Source organism: Genypterus blacodes, unplaced genomic scaffold (genome assembly GCF_046128005.1).
Source record: "Genypterus blacodes isolate CSIRO-AG114 ecotype Tasmania unplaced genomic scaffold, CSIRO-AGI_Gbla_v1 ptg000039l_1, whole genome shotgun sequence".
Taxonomy (NCBI): domain Eukaryota; kingdom Metazoa; phylum Chordata; class Actinopteri; order Ophidiiformes; family Ophidiidae; genus Genypterus; species Genypterus blacodes.
The window spans coordinates 4,530,578-4,550,516 of record NW_027466852.1 but is presented as its reverse complement, the minus strand read 5'-3'; the positions used below and the strand labels follow the sequence as shown (position 1 = coordinate 4,550,516).

General features: G+C 40.3%; 1 protein-coding gene across 1 annotated transcript in view; it reads right to left on the bottom strand.

Moving 5' to 3' along the window:
- Positions 1–5,518: 5,518 nt before the first annotated feature.
- LOC142996696 (uncharacterized) overlaps positions 5,519–19,939 on the bottom strand; it is a 62,935-nt gene continuing 48,514 nt past the window's right edge. Inside the window, exons 16-22 of the mRNA XM_076147711.1 lie at positions 14,662–14,985; positions 8,370–8,699; positions 7,083–7,412; positions 6,489–6,632; positions 6,296–6,388; positions 5,971–6,020; positions 5,519–5,860 (exon numbers count right to left, since the gene is read on the bottom strand). Coding sequence (XP_076003826.1) covers positions 5,702–5,860; positions 5,971–6,020; positions 6,296–6,388; positions 6,489–6,632; positions 7,083–7,412; positions 8,370–8,699; positions 14,662–14,985 — 1,430 coding nt within the window. The 3' untranslated portion in view covers positions 5,519–5,701. The remainder of the gene's footprint in view (positions 5,861–5,970; positions 6,021–6,295; positions 6,389–6,488; positions 6,633–7,082; positions 7,413–8,369; positions 8,700–14,661; positions 14,986–19,939) is intronic.

Sequence of the window (19,939 nt, the reverse complement as noted above, 5' to 3'; positions counted from 1 at the left end):
CACACACACACACACACACACACACACACACACACACACACACGCACACACACACACACACACCTCTGTGTTGTGTCCAGCATTTGCTGCCTGTACCGATGATGGGTGAGTTCCTATAGCAAAACAAAAGAAAGAACAAACATCTCAAAGTCTACCTGCCTGCTTGTCTGTCTGCCTGTCTGTCTGCCTGCTATGATTTTCTGTTTGCCAGTTTAATCATGTAAGTAAGAGCTTCCTCAATCTAACCACCTGAAATTTTCATTAAAACTCATGTTTGTACTTTTATGCCAGGTCATTAGTAAGTATTTCCCCAAGTAATGATGCAACACGTTTTGCTGTAATTGTTGTGTGCATTGCCATAGCATGAATGCAAAGCTTCACCCCTCACCTGAGGTCTTGCTGATTTTCCGAAGATATATTATAAGCAGCGAGATGAATATCAGGAAAAATGTGAGGCTCAATGACACGGCAACATAGATATCTGCAACAACAACAACAACAAAAACAACAGTAAAGGATGCATGTGTAAGAGAAAGACATTGAGGGGAGGAAGTGTTTTATGAAGAGATTACCTCTGTTTGACTGATGGACTGTAGGAGTCACAGGTGCTGTAGGCAGAAGTGATTCTAGCGTTTGTTTACTTTCATTCTCACCCAGTGACTTTGTTGCTGCAGACGAGTCAGAAATCAACACTGTTGGCGATGTTGGTGTCAGAGCTGCAGGTCGTCAGTATGAGTGATGAAGACAAATGGACAAAATAGCCACACGAGTCACATTTAATGGCACGATGCAAATGACACCCCCTCTCCCGACACACACACACACCTTTAGATGGATTCACAGATGTCACTTTTTGACCATTTCTAGTCTGTGTTCTGCAGGTTTTCTCTGTAAGCTTTCTACTCTCACTCACAAGTACTTTCATAGTTTCTTTCATTTCTCCCTCAGACTTGATCACTATCGCTTTCATTCTGTCTCCATTCTACGCTAATTATTCAGGCATGACATGAGGCTGTAACATACAGTCCGACCAAACAGGCAAAAAAAAAGGTCAAAATGTTAACTTGCTACAACGACCCAAATGTGTTATTCTACACACAGACACAGACACACACACAGACACACACACACATCAATACTCACTCATAATACGCACGTCCACCTGTGTTAAATACGCAATGGAATCGTCTTCAGTCCTTTGCATAGCACACCAGTATTTTCCAGCGTCGTCCTTGGTCAGGTCAGTTATATTCACGGTGTAGACTTGATGCTCTTTGTCGTCTGACAGAGCAAACCTGATTTTTTTTGTGATACTTCCAGGACGAGCTGATATCAGACTGATGCATGCCAAGTTTTCATCTTCTTTGCAGAAAGATTGGACATTGTGTCCTTCATTCTGTGGATATTTGCATTGGATGGTCAGGGAGCTTCCCACATATCCATCTCTGCCCACGTGTGTGTCGAAACCCTCGCCTGCAGGACAGATGAAACAACAGCATGAAACTGAGTTTGGAACTAAAATACATCTCTTAAAGTACAACTGTCTTACCGTTTGACACCGTGAGGTTCAGGTAATAATGGTCGTCAAACCCATTGGGGATGTCCACACTGCAGCGATATTTAGTTTCCTTATCTCCATCAGTCAGATCTCTAATGGTCACCTTTAAGGAGTTGCTTGTTGGATCAGAATACACAGAGAATCTCCCTCTGTGTTCCCATGTGCGTTCTTTCATAGGCTTTATTCAAATTTAGAACTTCCAGGCCAGTATGATTCTACAGAAAAGTATTTTCCTTTTGTCTTTCCATCTTCTCTGTAAGCACAGTTGATGGTAACAGGTCTTCCTCTGTATCCTGTGACTGAACTCACACCAACTATCCAAAAAGTGCATAAATATATAAATGACAAATGAACGCACGCACCCACCCACCCACCCACCCACCCACACACACACACACACACACACACACACACACACACACTTGCTTTACTTACTTGGAAGAATCCATCCTGTCATCAAGCAGGTAACAGCTGTTAGTAATCTTCTCATTCTCTTGATCAGGTTTCAGGTTGTTTCTTCCAGTGAACCTGTTCAAGTTGTCTACAGATGAACTCCTAACCTATTAAATACTAAGATAAACTGTACCAAACTGTGATATTGAGCTGAGTGAACAGTGAACTCTACTACTTCTACTTTCTTCCTGTCTGTCTCCTCCCTCCTTATGCAAATGTGTATGACAGTGTCTCTCTTCTAACAGAAATGTTGCATGTTTTCTACGAAGGAGGATGTGAAACATGAAAAAAGATAGAGAGAGAGAGAGAGAGAGAGAGAGAGAGAGAGAGAGAGAGAGAGAGAGAGAGAGATCTCAGAGGGTGAGTGTGACTAATATTGAGAATAATTGTACTGCTGTTGTGGTCTCATAGTCTCTTTGATAGTAGCGATAGTAAAAGTTTGACTTCTCACTTTACTTGAACTCAAGCTGTTATAAACTACAACTTGTTGAAGTCAAAGTCAAATCTCGAGTGTTTAGTAAATGAAATGTTCAATCCCAGTGATGTGTGCAGATAATGTTTGCAAGAACATTGTTTCACATTCACCTTTTTAAAATCAACATCTAATAGTTTCTCAACACTGCAACTCTCAGGTCAGCAAACAACATAAAATCTATATTCAGTCCATTTTTATCCTGCTCAAGAAAATGTTCCTGCAGCATCTCACATCATAAACCTTTGTTTGTTTGATGGCAACGATGTGTGAAAAGTGGAGCTGTGTGACTTCATTTCACCGTTTCTTTCGGACTTTCCCTCTGTGTGTGTCTGTGCATGTGTGTGTCTGTGTGTCTGTGTGTGAGTATTTTTGGTACATGTGTGTGTTTGTTATGGTTCTGCTTTTTAATGGAAATGTTTTCACACATGCTGTACACTAACACACACAGTAAATAGAAGAAATAGACAAAAGCAATATTATAATTTCAACTGAGAGCAGCAGCAACAAACAGGAGCCTCACATTCAATATTAGAACAAACTCTAAATTTAGACTTTATTGCGGCAATGTAAAACTTCCTTTGACATTTACAGTGAAATATTGGCAGCTTTGTTACCCAGAATTGTACTGTAAAAAATACTATGTAAACAGGAAAGCTATGATGACACACAATTAGAATCATAGTAAATTTTACAGTTTAAAAGTTTGATTTGATTACAGAAAACACAAGCAGCAGGAGTGTTCCACTGTAACATTAGCATTACAACGCTGCCATTACATTCTCAATTTCAGTCCAATTTATATTTGATGTACATTGACTTCCATTCTATTCTCTTGAGGCCAAAGTCGGAGAATCTTAGAATCCATGGTGTGATTAGATTAGAGCCTGGTTCCTGGTTACTGGGTGTTTGCACAGATGTATAGTTATAGAGGGAGAAGATAACAGATCACAGCTCAGTCTCACGCAACTCTGATGACAAGTCTTAGAACTATAGACTATAACTATAAAACTCAGGGGAAACATACATAAACTCTAGAGAACTCAGTTATAGTAACAGGAACATGAAATATGAAATATATTTCAACATTACAACTGCTGAAAAGTCAAGTCTGTTGCCTCGAGTCCTGCTGGCCTATTTCTCTCACTACCATTGTAATGAGGAAATAACAGTGTTGTGTCAGTGTATCCAAAATGTATGTGCTCATATAGTTAATGGAGAAGTCTTTGGTCTTCATAAGGGAGATGATCCCTTGGTAAGTGTATCCTGGAAGGAATCGAGGAATCATCTTTGATCAAGATTTGTCATTTAACTCCCACTTAATACACATAGAAAGGACTGCATTCTTTCACTTTCCCAACATCACAAAAATCAGCCACACTCTGTCACAGAATGATGCGGAAAAATGTCTCCATGCATTTGTTCCCTCTAGGCTGGACTATTGTAATTCAGTATTATCAGGGTGCCCTAATAAGTCTCTAAATTCTCTCCTGCCGGCCTAGACCGCAGTTGCATGTGTACTGACAAAAACTAGGGGCTGGCTTCCAGTTATGTCCAGTATAGAATTAAAAATCCTCCTGCTCACTTTCAAAGCTCTTAATAGTCAGACTCCATCTGACTTAAAGAGCTCATAGCACCACATTACCCCACTAGCACGCTGTGCTCCCAGAATGCAGGCTTACTTGTGGTTCCTAGTATCTCCAAAAGTAGAACCTATCCCCTTTCCCCCTCTTTCTGTATAAAAAATGATCTCCAAAATGTCCTATAACTGTATGCACACTGTCATGTAAAACAGGGGTGTCAAACTCATTTTAGTTCGGGGCCGCATTCAGCCCAATTAAGATTCAAGTGGGCCGGATTAGTAAAATCACAGCATAATAACCTATGAATGGGTGTAAATGGACAACTCCAAATTTTCCCTTTGTTTTAGTGCAAAGAAGTACAGGTTCATATTGCAAATGTTTACTTTTATTGAACTATCTTTTTACAAAACATATTATGAACAACCTGAAATTTCTTAAGTCAGTGGTTCCCAAACTTTTTCTGCAGGGCCCCCTTCTGTGGATAAGAATTTCAATTTCAACAATAAACAATAATGACAATAAGGTATATATAAAACAATTTGTATGATTTTAAATGGACATTCATTTCCACATCTGTGTACAAATGTGAACTGAACTGACTCACTATCTGTGGATAACTCCAAAAAAGTCTTGGAGGAGCATAGAGAGTCATAGAACTCTGTCTGAACCGTTACAATTTACTTTCACTGACAACGATACAGGAGAGAAATAATAATAATTAATGATAATGTGCTTGCTATATGGAGAGAAATTAAAGAGAAATTATGATAAATAAGAGAAGTTAAAGGCAAAATATTCAAAGCCATTTCCAAAGAAACACGCAACATTAACTGAAAAGTACAAAGCAGGAAATGAACAAAAAAAGAGTGATTTGGATACTGCTGTGGAAAGCTGGGGAGAGTAAATTGATCAAAAAGATCGATTTGAGAAGATCGTAAGGCACGGAAAGCCGTTCACAGACGGAGATTACATGAAGGAATCATTTACTAAAAATATCAGAGAATCTATCCTCGGAAAATCACCTTTGTGAAATGCTGATCTGACGCTGAATGAATGATGTGGAAACGCTGCATTCTGGTGTCGACATGCATTGTGGGAAATGCATTACCACTGCATTCCACTAACTCTACTTCTTTCCAGAGTTTTCTGTGTTCTCTCATCCCACAGGTTGCTGTGGGGGCCTGTCCTTCAGAGATGAAGACCCTACAATTGTGCTACTGTTATCTGTAGTACTATCTCAACCCAATCGCTCAAGGCAGATGGCCGCCCACCTAGAGCCCGGTTTTGCCTGAGGTTTCTTGCCGTTAAGGCGAGTTTTTCCTTGCTGCTGTTGCCAAGTGCTTGCTCATGGGGGAATGTTGGGCTTCTTTGAATGCTGTGTACAATAAAGTTGAATAGAATTGAATTTGTGTGTCTCTGTGTGTCAAACAGGTTTAGGCAGGATGGCTGTGACAGGCAGGAGTGACTTGGTCAGTAGTATTGCTGTAAATGCTGTTATTTTAACTTTTTTTTTTTTTTTTAACTTCAAATTGAAATGTTTTCTTCAATACTTTTCAGCATTCTCCTGTGAAACTATTGTTATTTTGCAGTTTACAGTATTAACTGTAGCTTTTTTCCATAATTTCACTTTAGATTTCACTGAGTTTTTTTACAGTGCAGTGTGTGAAAGGTGGCAGTGGAGTAGACACGACTGTCCCGTTGTGTCTCTGGCGTGGGAGGAGGTGCATTTCCAGAGTCTTCCTGCAGGCGGCGCTCCCCTACCACCTCATAGTCATGAGCAACATTATTGTCCTCCTGGTGAGCAGAAGGGAAGAAGTGTAACAAGCACCAATGCACATGCTGTACATGCAACACACACACACACACACACACACACACACACACACACACACACACACACACACCTCTGTGTTGTGTCCAGCATTTGCTGCCTGTACCGATGATGGGTGAGTTCCTATAGCAAAACAAAAGAAAGAACAAACATCTCAAAGTCTACCTGCCTGCTTGTCTGTCTGCCTGTCTGTCTGCCTGCTATGATTTTCTGTTTGCCAGTTTAATCATGTAAGTAAGAGCTTCCTCAATCTAACCACCTGAAATTTTCATTAAAACTCATGTTTGTACTTTTATGCCAGGTCATTAGTAAGTATTTCCCCAAGTAATGATGCAACACGTTTTGCTGTAATTGTTGTGTGCATTGCCATAGCATGAATGCAAAGCTTCACCCCTCACCTGAGGTCTTGCTGATTTTCCGTAGATATATTATAAGCAGCGTGTTCAATATCAGCAAAAATGTGAGGCTCAATGACACGGCAACATAGATATCTGCAACAACAACAACAACAACAACAACAACAACAACAGTAAAGGATGCATGTGTAAGAGAAAGACATTGAGGGGAGGAAGTGTTTTATGAAGAGATTACCTCTGTTTGACTGATGGACTGTAGGAGTCACAGGTGCTGTAGGCAGAAGTGATTCTAGCGTTTGTTTACTTTCAGTCCCACCCAGTGACTTTGTTGCTGCAGACGAGTCAGAAATCAACACTGTTGGCGATGTTGGTGTCAGAGCTGCAGGTCGTCAGTATGAGTGATGAAGACAAATGGACAAAATAGCCACACGAGTCACATTTAATGGCACGATGCAAATGACACCCCCTCTCCCGACACACACACACACCTTTAGATGGATTCACAGATGTCACTTTTTGTACACTTTCTAGTCTGTGTTCTGCAGGTTTTCTCTGTAAGCTTTCTACTCTTACTCACAAGTACTTTCATAGTTTCTTTCATTTCTCCCTCAGACTTGATCACTATCGCTTTCATTCTGTCTCCATTCTACACTAATTATTCAGGCATGACATGAGGCTGTAACATACAGTCTGACCAAACAGGCAAACAAAAAGGTCAAAATGTTAACTTGCTACAACGACCCAAATGTGTGATTCTACACACACACACACACACACACAGACACACACACACACACACACACACACACACACCCTCATCAATACTCACTCATAATACGCACGTCCACCTGTGTTAAATACGCAATGGAATCGTCTTCAGTCCTTTGCATAGCACACCAGTATTTTCCAGCGTCGTCCTTGGTCAGGTCAGTGATATTCACGGTGTAGACTTGATGTTCTTTGTCGTCTGACAGAGCAAACCTGTTTGTTTTTGTGGTACTTCCAGGACGAGCTGATATCAGACTGATGCATGCCAAGTTTTCATCTTCTTTGCAGAAAGATCGGTCATTGTGTTCTTCATTCTGTGGATATTTGCATTGGATGGTCAGGGAGCTTCCCAGATATCCATCTCTGCTCACGTGTGTGTCAAAGCCCTCGCCTGCAGGACAGATGAAACAACAGCATGAAACTGAGTTTGGAACTAAAATACATCTCTTAAAGTACAACTGTCGTTTAACACCCTAAGGTTCAGGTAATCGTGGTCGTCAGGCCAATTCAGGACGTCCACACTGCAGAGATATTTAGTTTCCTCATCTTCATCAGTCAGGTCTGTAATGGTCACTGTTGAGGAGTTGCTTGTTGGATCACAGAGAATCTCCCTCTGTGTTCCCATGTGTGTTCTTTCATAGGCTTAATTTCAAATGCAGAACTTTCAGACAAGGATGATTTAACAGAAAATTATTTTTCTCCTTTCTTCATCAACTGTAACAGGTCTTCCCTTGACTGAACTCACACCAGCTGTCCAAAAAGTACAAGGAAAGACTGTTATGTTACTCCATCAATGTCCTCTGCATTTTGTTCTATAAAATACAGACAGACAGACAGACAGACAGACAGACAGACGGACAGACACAAACATACACACACACACACACATACACACACACACACACACACACACACACACACACACCTTTAGATGGATTCACAGATGTCACTTTTTGACCATTTCTAGTCTGTGTTCTGCAGGTTTTCTCTGTAAGCTTTCTACTCTCACTCACAAGTACTTTCACCCTTTCTATCATTTCACCCTCAGACTGGATCACTATCGCTTTCATTCTGTCCCCCATCCTACTAAGTAATTATTCATGCATGACATGAGGCTGTAACATACAGTCTGACCAAACAGGCTAAACAAAAAGGTCAAATGTTAACTTGCTACAACGACCCAAATGTGTTATTCTACACACAGACACAGACACAGACACAGACACACACACACACACACACACACACACACACACACACACACACACACACACACACACACACACACACACACACACACACACACACACACACACACACACACACACACATCCTCATCAATACTCACTCATAATACGCACGTCCACCTGTGTTAAATACGCAATGGAATCGTCTTCAGTCCTTTGCATAGCACACCAGTATTTTCCAGCGTCGTCCTTGGTCAGGTCAGTGATATTCACGGTGTAGACTTGATGCTCTTTGTCATCTGACAGAGCAAACCTGTTTGTTTTTGTGGTACTTCCAGGACGAGCTGATATCAGACTGATGCATGCCAAGTTTTCATCTTCTTTGCAGAAAGATCGGTCATTGTGTTCTTCATTCTGTGGATATTTGCATTGGATGGTCAGGGAGCTTCCCAGATATCCATCTCTGCTCACGTGTGTGTCGAAACCCTCGCCTGCAGGACAGATGAAACAACAGCATGAAACTGAGTTTGGAACTAAAATACATCTCTTAAAGTACAACTGTCGTTTAACACCCTAAGGTTCAGGTAATCGTGGTCGTCAGGCCAAATCGGGACTTCCACACTGCAGCGATATTTAGTTTCCTCATCTTCATCAGTCAGATCTCTAATGGTCACTTTTAAGGAGTTGCTTGTTGGATCAGAATACACAGAGAATCTCCCTCTGTGTTCCCATGTGCGTTCTTTCATAGGCTTTATTTCAAATGCAGTAGGCCAGTAGGAATTTACAGAAAAGTATTGATCTTTTGTCTTTACATTTTCTTTGTAAGCACAGTTGATGGTAACAGGTCTTCCTCTGTATCCTGTGACTGAACTCACACCAGCTGTCCAAAAAGTACAAGAAAAGACTGTTATGTTACTTCATCATTGTCCACTGCATTTTGTTCTATAAACACACACACACACACACACACACACACACACACACACACACACACACACACGCCCGCACAAGGACACGCACACACGCACACACACACACACACACACACTTTACTTACTTGGAAGAATCCATCCTGTCATCAAGCAGGTAACAGCTGTTAGTAATCTTCTCATTCTCTTGATCAGGTTTCAGGTTGTTTCTTCCAGTCAACCTGTTCAAGTTGTCTACAGATGAACTCCTAACCTATTAAATATAAAGATAAACTGTACCAAACTGTGATATTGAGCGTAGTGAAGAGTAAACTCACTTCTACTTTCTTCCTGCTTGTCTCCTCCCTTCTTATGCAAATGTATGTGACAGCGTCTCTCTTCTAACAGAAATGTTGCACGTTTTCTACAAAGGAGGATGTGAAACATGAAAAAAGATAGAGAGAGAGAGAGAGAGAGAGAGAGAGAGAGAGAGAGAGAGAGAGGGAAGAGAGAGAGAGAGAGAAGGAGAGAGAGAGAGAGAGAGAGAGAGAGAGATCTCAGAGGGTGAGTGTGACTAATATTGAGAATAATTGTACTGCTGTTGTGACCTCATAGTCTCTTTGATAGTAGCCATAGTAACAGTTTGACTTCTCACTTTACTTGAACTCAAGCTGTTATAAACTACAACTTGAAGTCAAAGTCAAATCTCGAGTGTTTAGTAAATGAAATGTTCAATCCCAGTGATGTGTGCAGATGATGTTCATAAGAAGCATGTTTCACATTCACTTTTTTAAAATCAACATCTAATAGTTTCTCAACACTGCAACTCTCAGGTCAGCAAACAACATAAAATCTATATTCAGTCCATTTTTATCCTGCTCAAGAAAATGTTCCTGCAGCATCTCACATCATAAACCTTTGTTTGTTTGATGGCAACGATGTGTGAAAAGTGGAGCTGTGTGACTTCATTTCACCGTTTCTTTCGGACTTTCCCTCTGTGTGTGTCTGTGCGTGTGTGTGTCTGTGTGTGAGTATTTTTGGTGCATGTGTGTGTTTGTTATGGTTCTGCTTTTTAATGGAAATGTTTTCACACATGCTGTACACTAACACACACAGTAAATAGAAGAAATAGACAAAAGCAATATTATAATTTCAAATGAGAGCAGCAGCAACAAACAGGAGCCTCACATTCAATATTAGAACAAACTCTAAATTTAGACTTTATTGCGGCAATGTAAAACTTCCTTTGACATTTACAGTGAAATATTGGCAGCTTTGTTATTCAGAATTGTACTGTAAAAAATACTATGTAAACAGGAAAGCTATGATGACACACAATTAGAATCATAGTAAATTTTACAGTTTAAAAGTTTGATTTGATTACAGAAAACACAAGCAGCAGGAGTGTTCCACTGTAACATTAGCATTACAACGCTGCCATTACATTCTCAATTTCAGTCCAATTTATATTTGATGTACATTGACTTCCATTCTATTCTCTTGAGGCCAAAGTCGGAGAATCTTAGAATCCATGGTGTGATTAGATTAGAGCCTGGTTCCTGGTTACTGGGTGTTTGCACAGATGTATAGTTATAGAGGGAGAAGATAACAGATCACAGCTCAGTCTCACGCAACTCTGATGACAAGTCTTAGAACTATAGACTATAACTATAAAACTCAGGGGAAACATACATAAACTCTAGAGAACTCAGTTATAGTAACAGGAACATGAAATATGAAATATATTTCAACATTACAACTGCTAAAAAGTCAAGTCTGGAAGGAATCGAGGAATCATCTTTGATCAAGATTTGTCATTTAACTCCCACTTAATACACATAGAAAGGACTGCATTCTTTCACTTTCCCAACATCACAAAAATCAGCCACACTCTGTCACAGAATGATGCGGAAAAATGTCTCCATGCATTTGTTCCCTCTAGGCTGGACTATTGTAATTCAGTATTATCAGGCTGCCCTAATAAGTCTCTAAATTCTCTCCAGCCGGCCTAGACCGCAGTTGCATGTGTACTGACAAAAACTAGGGGCTGGCTTCCAGTTATGTCCAGAATAGAATTAAAAATCCTCCTGCTCACTTTCAAAGCTCTTAATAGTCAGACTCCATCTGACTTAAAGAGCTCATAGTACCACATTACCCCACTAGCACGCTGTGCTCCCAGAATGCAGGCTTACTTGTGGTTCCTAGTATCTCCAAAAGTAGAACCTATCCCCTTTCCCCCTCTTTCTGTATAAAAAATGATCTCCAAAATGTCCTATAACTGTATGCACACTGTCATGTAAAACAGGGGTGTCAAACTCATTTTAGTTCGGGGCCGCATTCAGCCCAATTAAGATTCAAGTGGGCCGGATTAGTAAAATCACAGCATAATAACCTATGAATGGGTGTAAATGGACAACTCCAAATTTTCCCTTTGTTTTAGTGCAAAGAAGTACAGGTTCATATTGCAAATGTTTACTTTTATTGAACTATCTTTTTACAAAACATATTATGAACAACCTGAAATTTCTTAAGTTAGTGGTTCCCAAACTTTTTCTGCAGGGCCCCCTTCTGTGGATAAGAATTTCAATTTCAACAATAAACAATAATGACAATAAGGTGTATATAAAACAATTTGTATGATTTTAAATGGACATTCATTTCCACATCTGTGTACAAATGTGAACTGAACTGACTCACTATCTGTGGATAACTCCAAAAAAGTCTTGGAGGAGCATAGAGAGTCATAGAACTCTGTCTGAACCGTTACAATTTACTTTCACTGACAACGATACAGGAGAGAAATAATAATAATTAATGATAATGTGCTTGCTATATGGAGAGAAATTAAAGAGAAATTATGATAAATAAGAGAAGTTAAAGGCAAAATATTCAAAGCCATTTCCAAAGAAACACGCAACATTAACTGAAAAGTACAAAGCAGGAAATGAACAAAAAAAGAGTGATTTGGATACTGCTGTGGAAAGCTGGGGAGAGTAAATTGATCAAAAAGATCGATTTGAGAAGATCGTAAGGCACGGAAAGCCGTTCACAGACGGAGATTACATGAAGGAATCATTTACTAAAAATATCAGAGAATCTATCCTCGGAAAATCACCTTTGTGAAATGCTGATCTGACGCTGAATGAATGATGTGGAAACGCTGCATTCTGGCGTCGACATGCATTGTGGGAAATGCATTACCACTGCATTCCACTAACTCTACTTCTTTCCAGAGTTTTCTGTGTTCTCTCATCCCACAGGTTGCTGTGGGGGCCTGTCCTTCAGAGATGAAGACCCTACAATTGTGCTACTGTTATCTGTAGTACTATCTCAACCCAATCGCTCAAGGCAGATGGCCGCCCACCTAGAGCCCGGTTTTGCCTGAGGTTTCTTGCCGTTAAGGCGAGTTTTTCCTTGCTGCTGTTGCCAAGTGCTTGCTCATGGGGGAATGTTGGGCTTCTTTGAATGCTGTGTACAATAAAGTTGAATAGAATTGAATTTGTGTGTCTCTGTGTGTCAAACAGGTTTAGGCAGGATGGCTGTGACAGGCAGGAGTGACTTGGTCAGTAGTATTGCTGTAAATGCTGTTATTTTAACTTTTTTTTTTTTTTTTAACTTCAAATTGAAATGTTTTCTTCAATACTTTTCAGCATTCTCCTGTGAAACTATTGTTATTTTGCAGTTTACAGTATTAACTGTAGCTTTTTTCCATAATTTCACTTTAGATTTCACTGAGTTTTTTTACAGTGCAGTGTGTGAAAGGTGGCAGTGGAGTAGACACGACTGTCCCGTTGTGTCTCTGGCGTGGGAGGAGGTGCATTTCCAGAGTCTTCCTGCAGGCGGCGCTCCCCTACCACCTCATAGTCATGAGCAACATTATTGTCCTCCTGGTGAGCAGAAGGGAAGAAGTGTAACAAGCACCAATGCACATGCTGTACATGCAAACACACACACACACACACACACACACACACACACACACACACACACACACACACACACACACACACACACACACACACCTCTGTGTTGTGTCCAGCATTTGCTGCCTGTACCGATGATGGGTGAGTTCCTATAGCAAAACAAAAGAAAGAACAAACATCTCAAAGTTTATCTGCCTGCTTGTCTGTCTGCCTGTCTGTCTGCCTGCTATGATTTTCTGTTTGCCAGTTTAATCATGTAAGTAAGAGCTTCCTCAATCTAACCACCTGAAACTTTCATTAAAACTCATGTTTGTACTTTTATGCCAGGTCATTAGTAAGTATTTCCCCAAGTAATGATGCAACACGTTTTGCTGTAATTGTTGTGTGCATTGCCATAGCATGAATGCAAAGCTTCACCCCTCACCTGAGGTCTTGCTGATTTTCCGTAGATATATTATAAGCAGCGTGTTCAATATCAGCAAAAATGTGAGGCTCAATGACACGGCAACATAGATATCTGCAACAACAACAACAACAACAACAACAACAACAACAACAACAACAGTAAAGGATGCATGTGTAAGGGAAAGACATTGAGGGGAGGAAGTGTTTTATGAAGAGATTACCTCTGTTTGACTGATGGACTGTAGGAGTCACAGGTGCTGTAGGCAGAAGTGATTCTAGCGTTTGTTTACTTTCATTCTCACCCAGTGACTTTGTTGCTGCAGACGAGTCAGAAATCAACACTGTTGGCGATGTTGGTGTCAGAGCTGCAGGTCGTCAGTATGAGTGATGAAGACAAATGGACAAAATAGCCACACGAGTCACATTTAATGGCACGATGCAAATGACACCCCCTCTCCCGACACACACACACACCTTTAGATGGATTCACAGATGTCACTTTTTGTACACTTTCTAGTCTGTGTTCTGCAGGTTTTCTCTGTAAGCTTTCTACTCTCACTCACAAGTACTTTCATAGTTTCTTTCATTTCACCCTCAGACTGGATCACTATCGCTTTCATTCTGTCTCCATTCTACACTAATTATTCAGGCATGACATGAGGCTGTAACATACAGTCTGACCAAACAGGCAAACAAAAAGGTCAAAATGTTAACTTGCTACAACGACCCAAATGTGTGATTCTACACACACACACACACACACAGACACACACACACACACACACACACACACATCCTCATCAATACTCACTCATAATACACACGTCCACCTGTGTTAAATACGCAATGGAATCGTCTTCAGTCCTTTGCATAGCACACCAGTATTTTCCAGCGTCGTCCTTGGTCAGGTCAGTTATATTCACGGTGTAGACTTGATGCTCTTTGTCGTCTGACAGAGCAAACCTGTTTGTTTTTGTGATACTTCCAGGACGAGCTGATATCAGACTGATGCATGCCAAGTTTTCATCTTCTTTGCAGAAAGATCGGACATTGTGTTCTTCATTCTGTGGATATTTGCATTGGATGGTCAGGGAGCTTCCCAGATATCCATCTCTGCTCACGTTTGTGTCGAAACCCTCGCCTGCAGGACAGATGAAACAACAGCATGAAACTAAATTAGGAACTAAAATACATCTGTGAATGTAAAACTGTCTTACCGTTTAACACCCTGAGGTTCAGGTAATAATGGTCGTCAAACCAATTTGGGACGTCCACACTGCAGTGATATTTAGTTATCTCATCTCCATCAGTCAGATCTCTAATGGTCACTTTTAAGGAGTTGCTTGTTGGATCAGAATACACAGAGAATCTCCCTCTGTGTTCCCATGTGCGTTCTTTCATAGGCTTTATTTCAAATGCAGAACTTTCAGACGAGGATGGATCTACAGAAAAGTATTTTCCTTTTGTCTTTCCATCTTCTTTGTAAGCACAGTTGATGGTAACAGGTCTTCCTCTGTATCCTGTGACTGAACTCACACCAGCTGTCCAAAAAGTGCAAGAAAAGACTGTTATGGTACTTCATCATTGTCCTCTGCATTTTGTTCTATAAACACACACACACGCCCGCACACGGACACGCACACACACACGCACACGCACACACACACACACACACACACACACACACACACACACACACACGCACACACACGCGCGCACGCACACGCACGCACGCACGCACGCACGCGCACGCACGCACACACACACACACACACACACACACACACACACACACACACACACACACACTTGCTTCACTTACTTGGAAGAATCCATCCTGTCATCAAGCAGGTAACAGCTGTTAGTAATCTTCTCATTCTCTTGATCAGGTTTCAGGTTGTTTCTTCCAGTGAACCTGTTCAAGTTGTCTACAGATTAAATCCTAATTCATTAAATACTAAGATAAACTGTACCAAACTGTGATATTGAGCTGAGTGAACAGTGAACTCTACTACTTTTACTTTCTTCCTGTTTGTCTCCTCCCTCCTTATGCAAATGTGTATGACAGTGTCTCTCTTCTAACAGAAATGTTGCATGTTTTCTACGAAGGAGGATGTGAAACATTTAATGGAAGAGAGAGAGAAAGATAGAGAGAGGAGAGAGAGAGAAAGAGAGAGGACAGAGAGAGAGAGAGAGATCTCAGAGGGTGAGTGTGACTAATATTGAGAATAATTATATAGTTGAAACATAAAAGTTTGACTTCTCACTTTACTTGAACTCAAGCTGTTATAAACTACAACTTGTTGAAGTCAAAGTCAAATCTCGAGTGTTTAGTAAATGAAATGTTCAATCCCAGTGATGTGTGCAGATGATGTTCATAAGAAGCATGTTTCACATTCACCTTTTTAAAATCAACATCTAGTAGTTTCTCAACACTGCAACTCTCAGGTCAGCAAACAACATAAAATCTATATTCAGTCCATTTTTATCCTGCTCAAGAAAATGTTCCTGCAGCATCTCACATCATAAACATTTGTTTGTTTGATGGCAACGATGAGTGAAAAGTGGAGCTGTGTGACTTCATTTCACCGTTTCTTTCGGACTTTCCCTCTGTGTGTGTCTGTGCGTGTGTGTGTCTGTGTGTGAGTATTTTTGGTGCATGTGTGTGTTTGTTATGGTTCTGCTTTTTAATGGAAATGTTTTCACACATGCTGTACACTAACACACACAGTAAATAGAAGAAATAGACAAAAGCAATATCATAATTTCAAATGAGAGCAGCAGCAACAAACAGGAGCCTCACATTCAATATTAGAACAAACTCTAAATTTAGACTTTATTGCGGCAATGTAAAACTTCCTTTGACATTTACAGTGAAATATTGGCAGCTTTGTTACTCAGAATTGTACTGTAAAAAATACTATGTAAACAGGAAAGCTATGATGACACACAATTAGAATCATAGTAAATTTTACAGTTTAAAAGTTTGATTTGATTACAGAAAACACAAGCAGCAGGAGTGTTCCACTGTAACATTAGCATTACAACGCTGCCATTACATTCTCAATTTCAGTCCAATTTATATTTGATGTACATTGACTTCCATTCTATTCTCTTGAGGCCAAAGTCGGAGAATCTTAGAATCCATGGTGTGATTAGTTTAGAGCCTGGTTCCTGGTTACTGGGTGTTTGCACAGATGTATAGTTATAGAGGGAGAAGATAACAGATCACACCTCAGTCTCACGCAACTCGGATGACAAGTCACAAGTACACATAGAAAGGACTGCATTCTTTCACTTTCCCAACATCACAAAAATCAGCCACACTCTGTCACAGAATGATGCGGAAAAATGTCTCCATGCATTTGTTCCCTCTAGGCTGGACTATTGTAATTCAGTATTATCAGGCTGCCCTAATAAGTCTATAAATTCTCTCCAGCCGGCCTAGACCGCAGTTGCATGTGTACTGACAAAAACTAGGGGCTGGCTTCCAGTTATGTCCAGTATAGAATTAAAAATCCTCCTGCTCACTTTCAAAGCTCTTAATAGTCAGACTCCATCTGACTTAAAGAGCTCATAGCACCACATTACCCCACTAGCACGCTGTGCTCCCAGAATGCAGGCTTACTTGTGGTTCCTAGTATCTCCAAAAGTAGAACCTATCCCCTTTCCCCCTCTTTCTGTATAAAAAATGATCTCCAAAATGTCCTATAACTGTATGCACACTGTCATGTAAAACAGGGGTGTCAAACTCATTTTAGTTCGGGGCCGCATTCAGCCCAATTTAGAGTCAAGTGGGCCGGATTAGTAAAATCACAGCATAATAACCTATGAATGGGTGTAAATGGACAACTCCAAGTTTTCCCTTTGTTTTAGTTCAAAGAAGTACAGGTTCATATTGCAAATGTTTACTTTTATTGAACTATCTTTTTACAAAACATATTATGAACAACCTGAAATTTCTTAAGTCAGTGGTTCCCAAACTTTGTCTGCAGGGCCCCCTTCTGTGGATAAGAATTTCAATAAACAATAATAACTATAAGGTGTATATAAAACAACTTGTAGGATTTTAAATGTACATACATTTCCACATCTGTGTAGAAATGTGAACTGAACTGACTCACTATCTGTGGATAACTCCAAAAAAGTCTTGGAGGAGCATAGAGAGTCATAGAACTCTGTGTGAACCGTTACAATTTGCTTGCACAGACAACGATACAGGCGAGAAATAATAATAATTAATGATAATAATTAATGATAATGTGCTTGCTTTATGGAGAGAAATTAAGAGAAATTATGATAAATAAGAGAAGTAGAAGGCAAAATATTCAAAGCCATTTCCAAACAAACACACAACATTGACTGAAAAGTACAAAGCAGTAAATTAATGAAAAAAGAGCGATTTTGCAGTTTACAGTATTAACTGTAGCTTTTTTCCATAATTTCACTTTAGATTTCACTGAGTTTTTTTACAGTGCAGCGTGTGAAAGGTGGCAGTGGAGTAGACACGACTGTCCCGCTGTGTCTCTGGTGACACTGTCACACAGGAGTACAGAACAGTGGTCAAATCACTTTCATGGCCCGGTGAGGAAGATGCGATGACGTCATGGTGTGTGTCTTGTCTGGATGGAGTTGCATCGGCCACGTCATGTTGCTTCTCTGTGTGCAGAGTGATGGCACAGGGATCAGATTAGTTATTTCATATCTGGTTTCATTTGGTGGCTCAGGCTAACACACATAGTTATTCATGATTTAACAGTCACAATTGTATATTTATATATTTATTACTGTGAATTTCACAGTTTGTATATTTTACTGAGGGTATAAACATTGACATTTAAATTGAAACTTGTCTATGTATTGGTACTGAGGGCCTGTTTCATACCAGAAGATGTGCTGGTGTTTTTGTTGCATTTCACTCTGAAGTATGTTAAGAAGATTAAAGGCAGAGCCAACATGACAACAGCAAGACCTGCTCCAATGTACGGCAGCTTGGACTGTGGCACATCATCCTCAGGCTCATTCATGTGTCCTGAAAGAACGAAAGGCATTTTTAGAAGTACTAGTATCATCCTCATCATCATGTCTGAAGATGAAGAAGTTGAGATTTACTAAAGGCAAGCGCAATTTTGTACTTTCAAGCTCACCCAGTGACTTTGTTGCTGCAGACGAGTCATAAATCAAAACTGCTGGCGATGTTGTTGTCCGAACTGCAGGTCGTCAGTTGGAGTGACGAAGACAGAAAAAGCAACATGTTAACTGATGGACACACACATTCTACACTAAGTATTCAGGCATGAGTTGAGGCTGTAACATACAGTCTGACCAAACACAAAAATATGTTATTCTACACACACACACACACACACACACACACACACACACACACACACACACACACACACACACACATACACAGAGGGGAAGTCAGAGGGAAACAGTGAAATGAAGTCACACAGCTCCACTTTTCACTCATCGTTGCCATGAAACTGAAAACAAAACCTTTATGATGTGAGATGCTTCAGGAACATTTTCTTGAGCAGGATAAAAATGGACTGAATATAGGTTTTATGTTGTTTGCTGACCTGAGAGTTGAAGTGTTGAGAAACTATTAGATGTTGATTTTAAAAAGGTAAATGTGAAACATGCTTTATAGTGGCAATCGAACCACAAAAATCTGCCACTTGAGGGAATTTGAAGTCCTTTCCAACGCGTCACGATGCAAGAACAAGGTCCTCCATTCAATATACGTTTGACATTTTATTTTGTCTTAGATGGAAAATAGCTTAAACCAAAAACACCGGGCTTTGAATATAGAATACAGCCCGTGATATAAAACAAACAAAAACACTACCAAACAACAGGTTACGTTACGTTTACGTTGACGGTTGAAAAACTGTGTGGCTTCCCAGTTACTAATTCCCCGCTCACCGTTCATCTCATCCAGTGACTTTGTTGCTGCAGACGAGTCATAAATCAACACTGTTGGCGATGTTGTTGTCCGAACTGCAGGTCGTCAGTTGGAGTGACGAAGACAGAAAAAGTAACATGTTAACTGATGGACACACACATTCTATACTAAGTATTCAGGCATGAGTTGTAACATACAGTCTGACCATACACAAAAATATGTTATTCTACACACACACACACACACAGACACACACACACACACACACACAAACCTTCATAAATACTTACTCAAAATACCCACGTCCACCTGTGTTAAATACGCAATGGAATCGTCTTCAGTCCTTTGCATAGCACACCAGTATTTTCCAGCGTCGTCCTTGGTCAGGTCAGTTATATTCACGGTGTAGACTTGATGCTCTTTGTCGTCTGACAGAGCAAACCTGATTTTTTTTGTGATACTTCCAGGACGAGCTGATATCAGACTGATGCATGCCAAGTTTTCATCTTCTTTGCAGAACGATCGGTCATTGTGTTCTTCATTCTGTGGATATTTGCATTGGATGGTCAGGGAGCTTCCCAGAT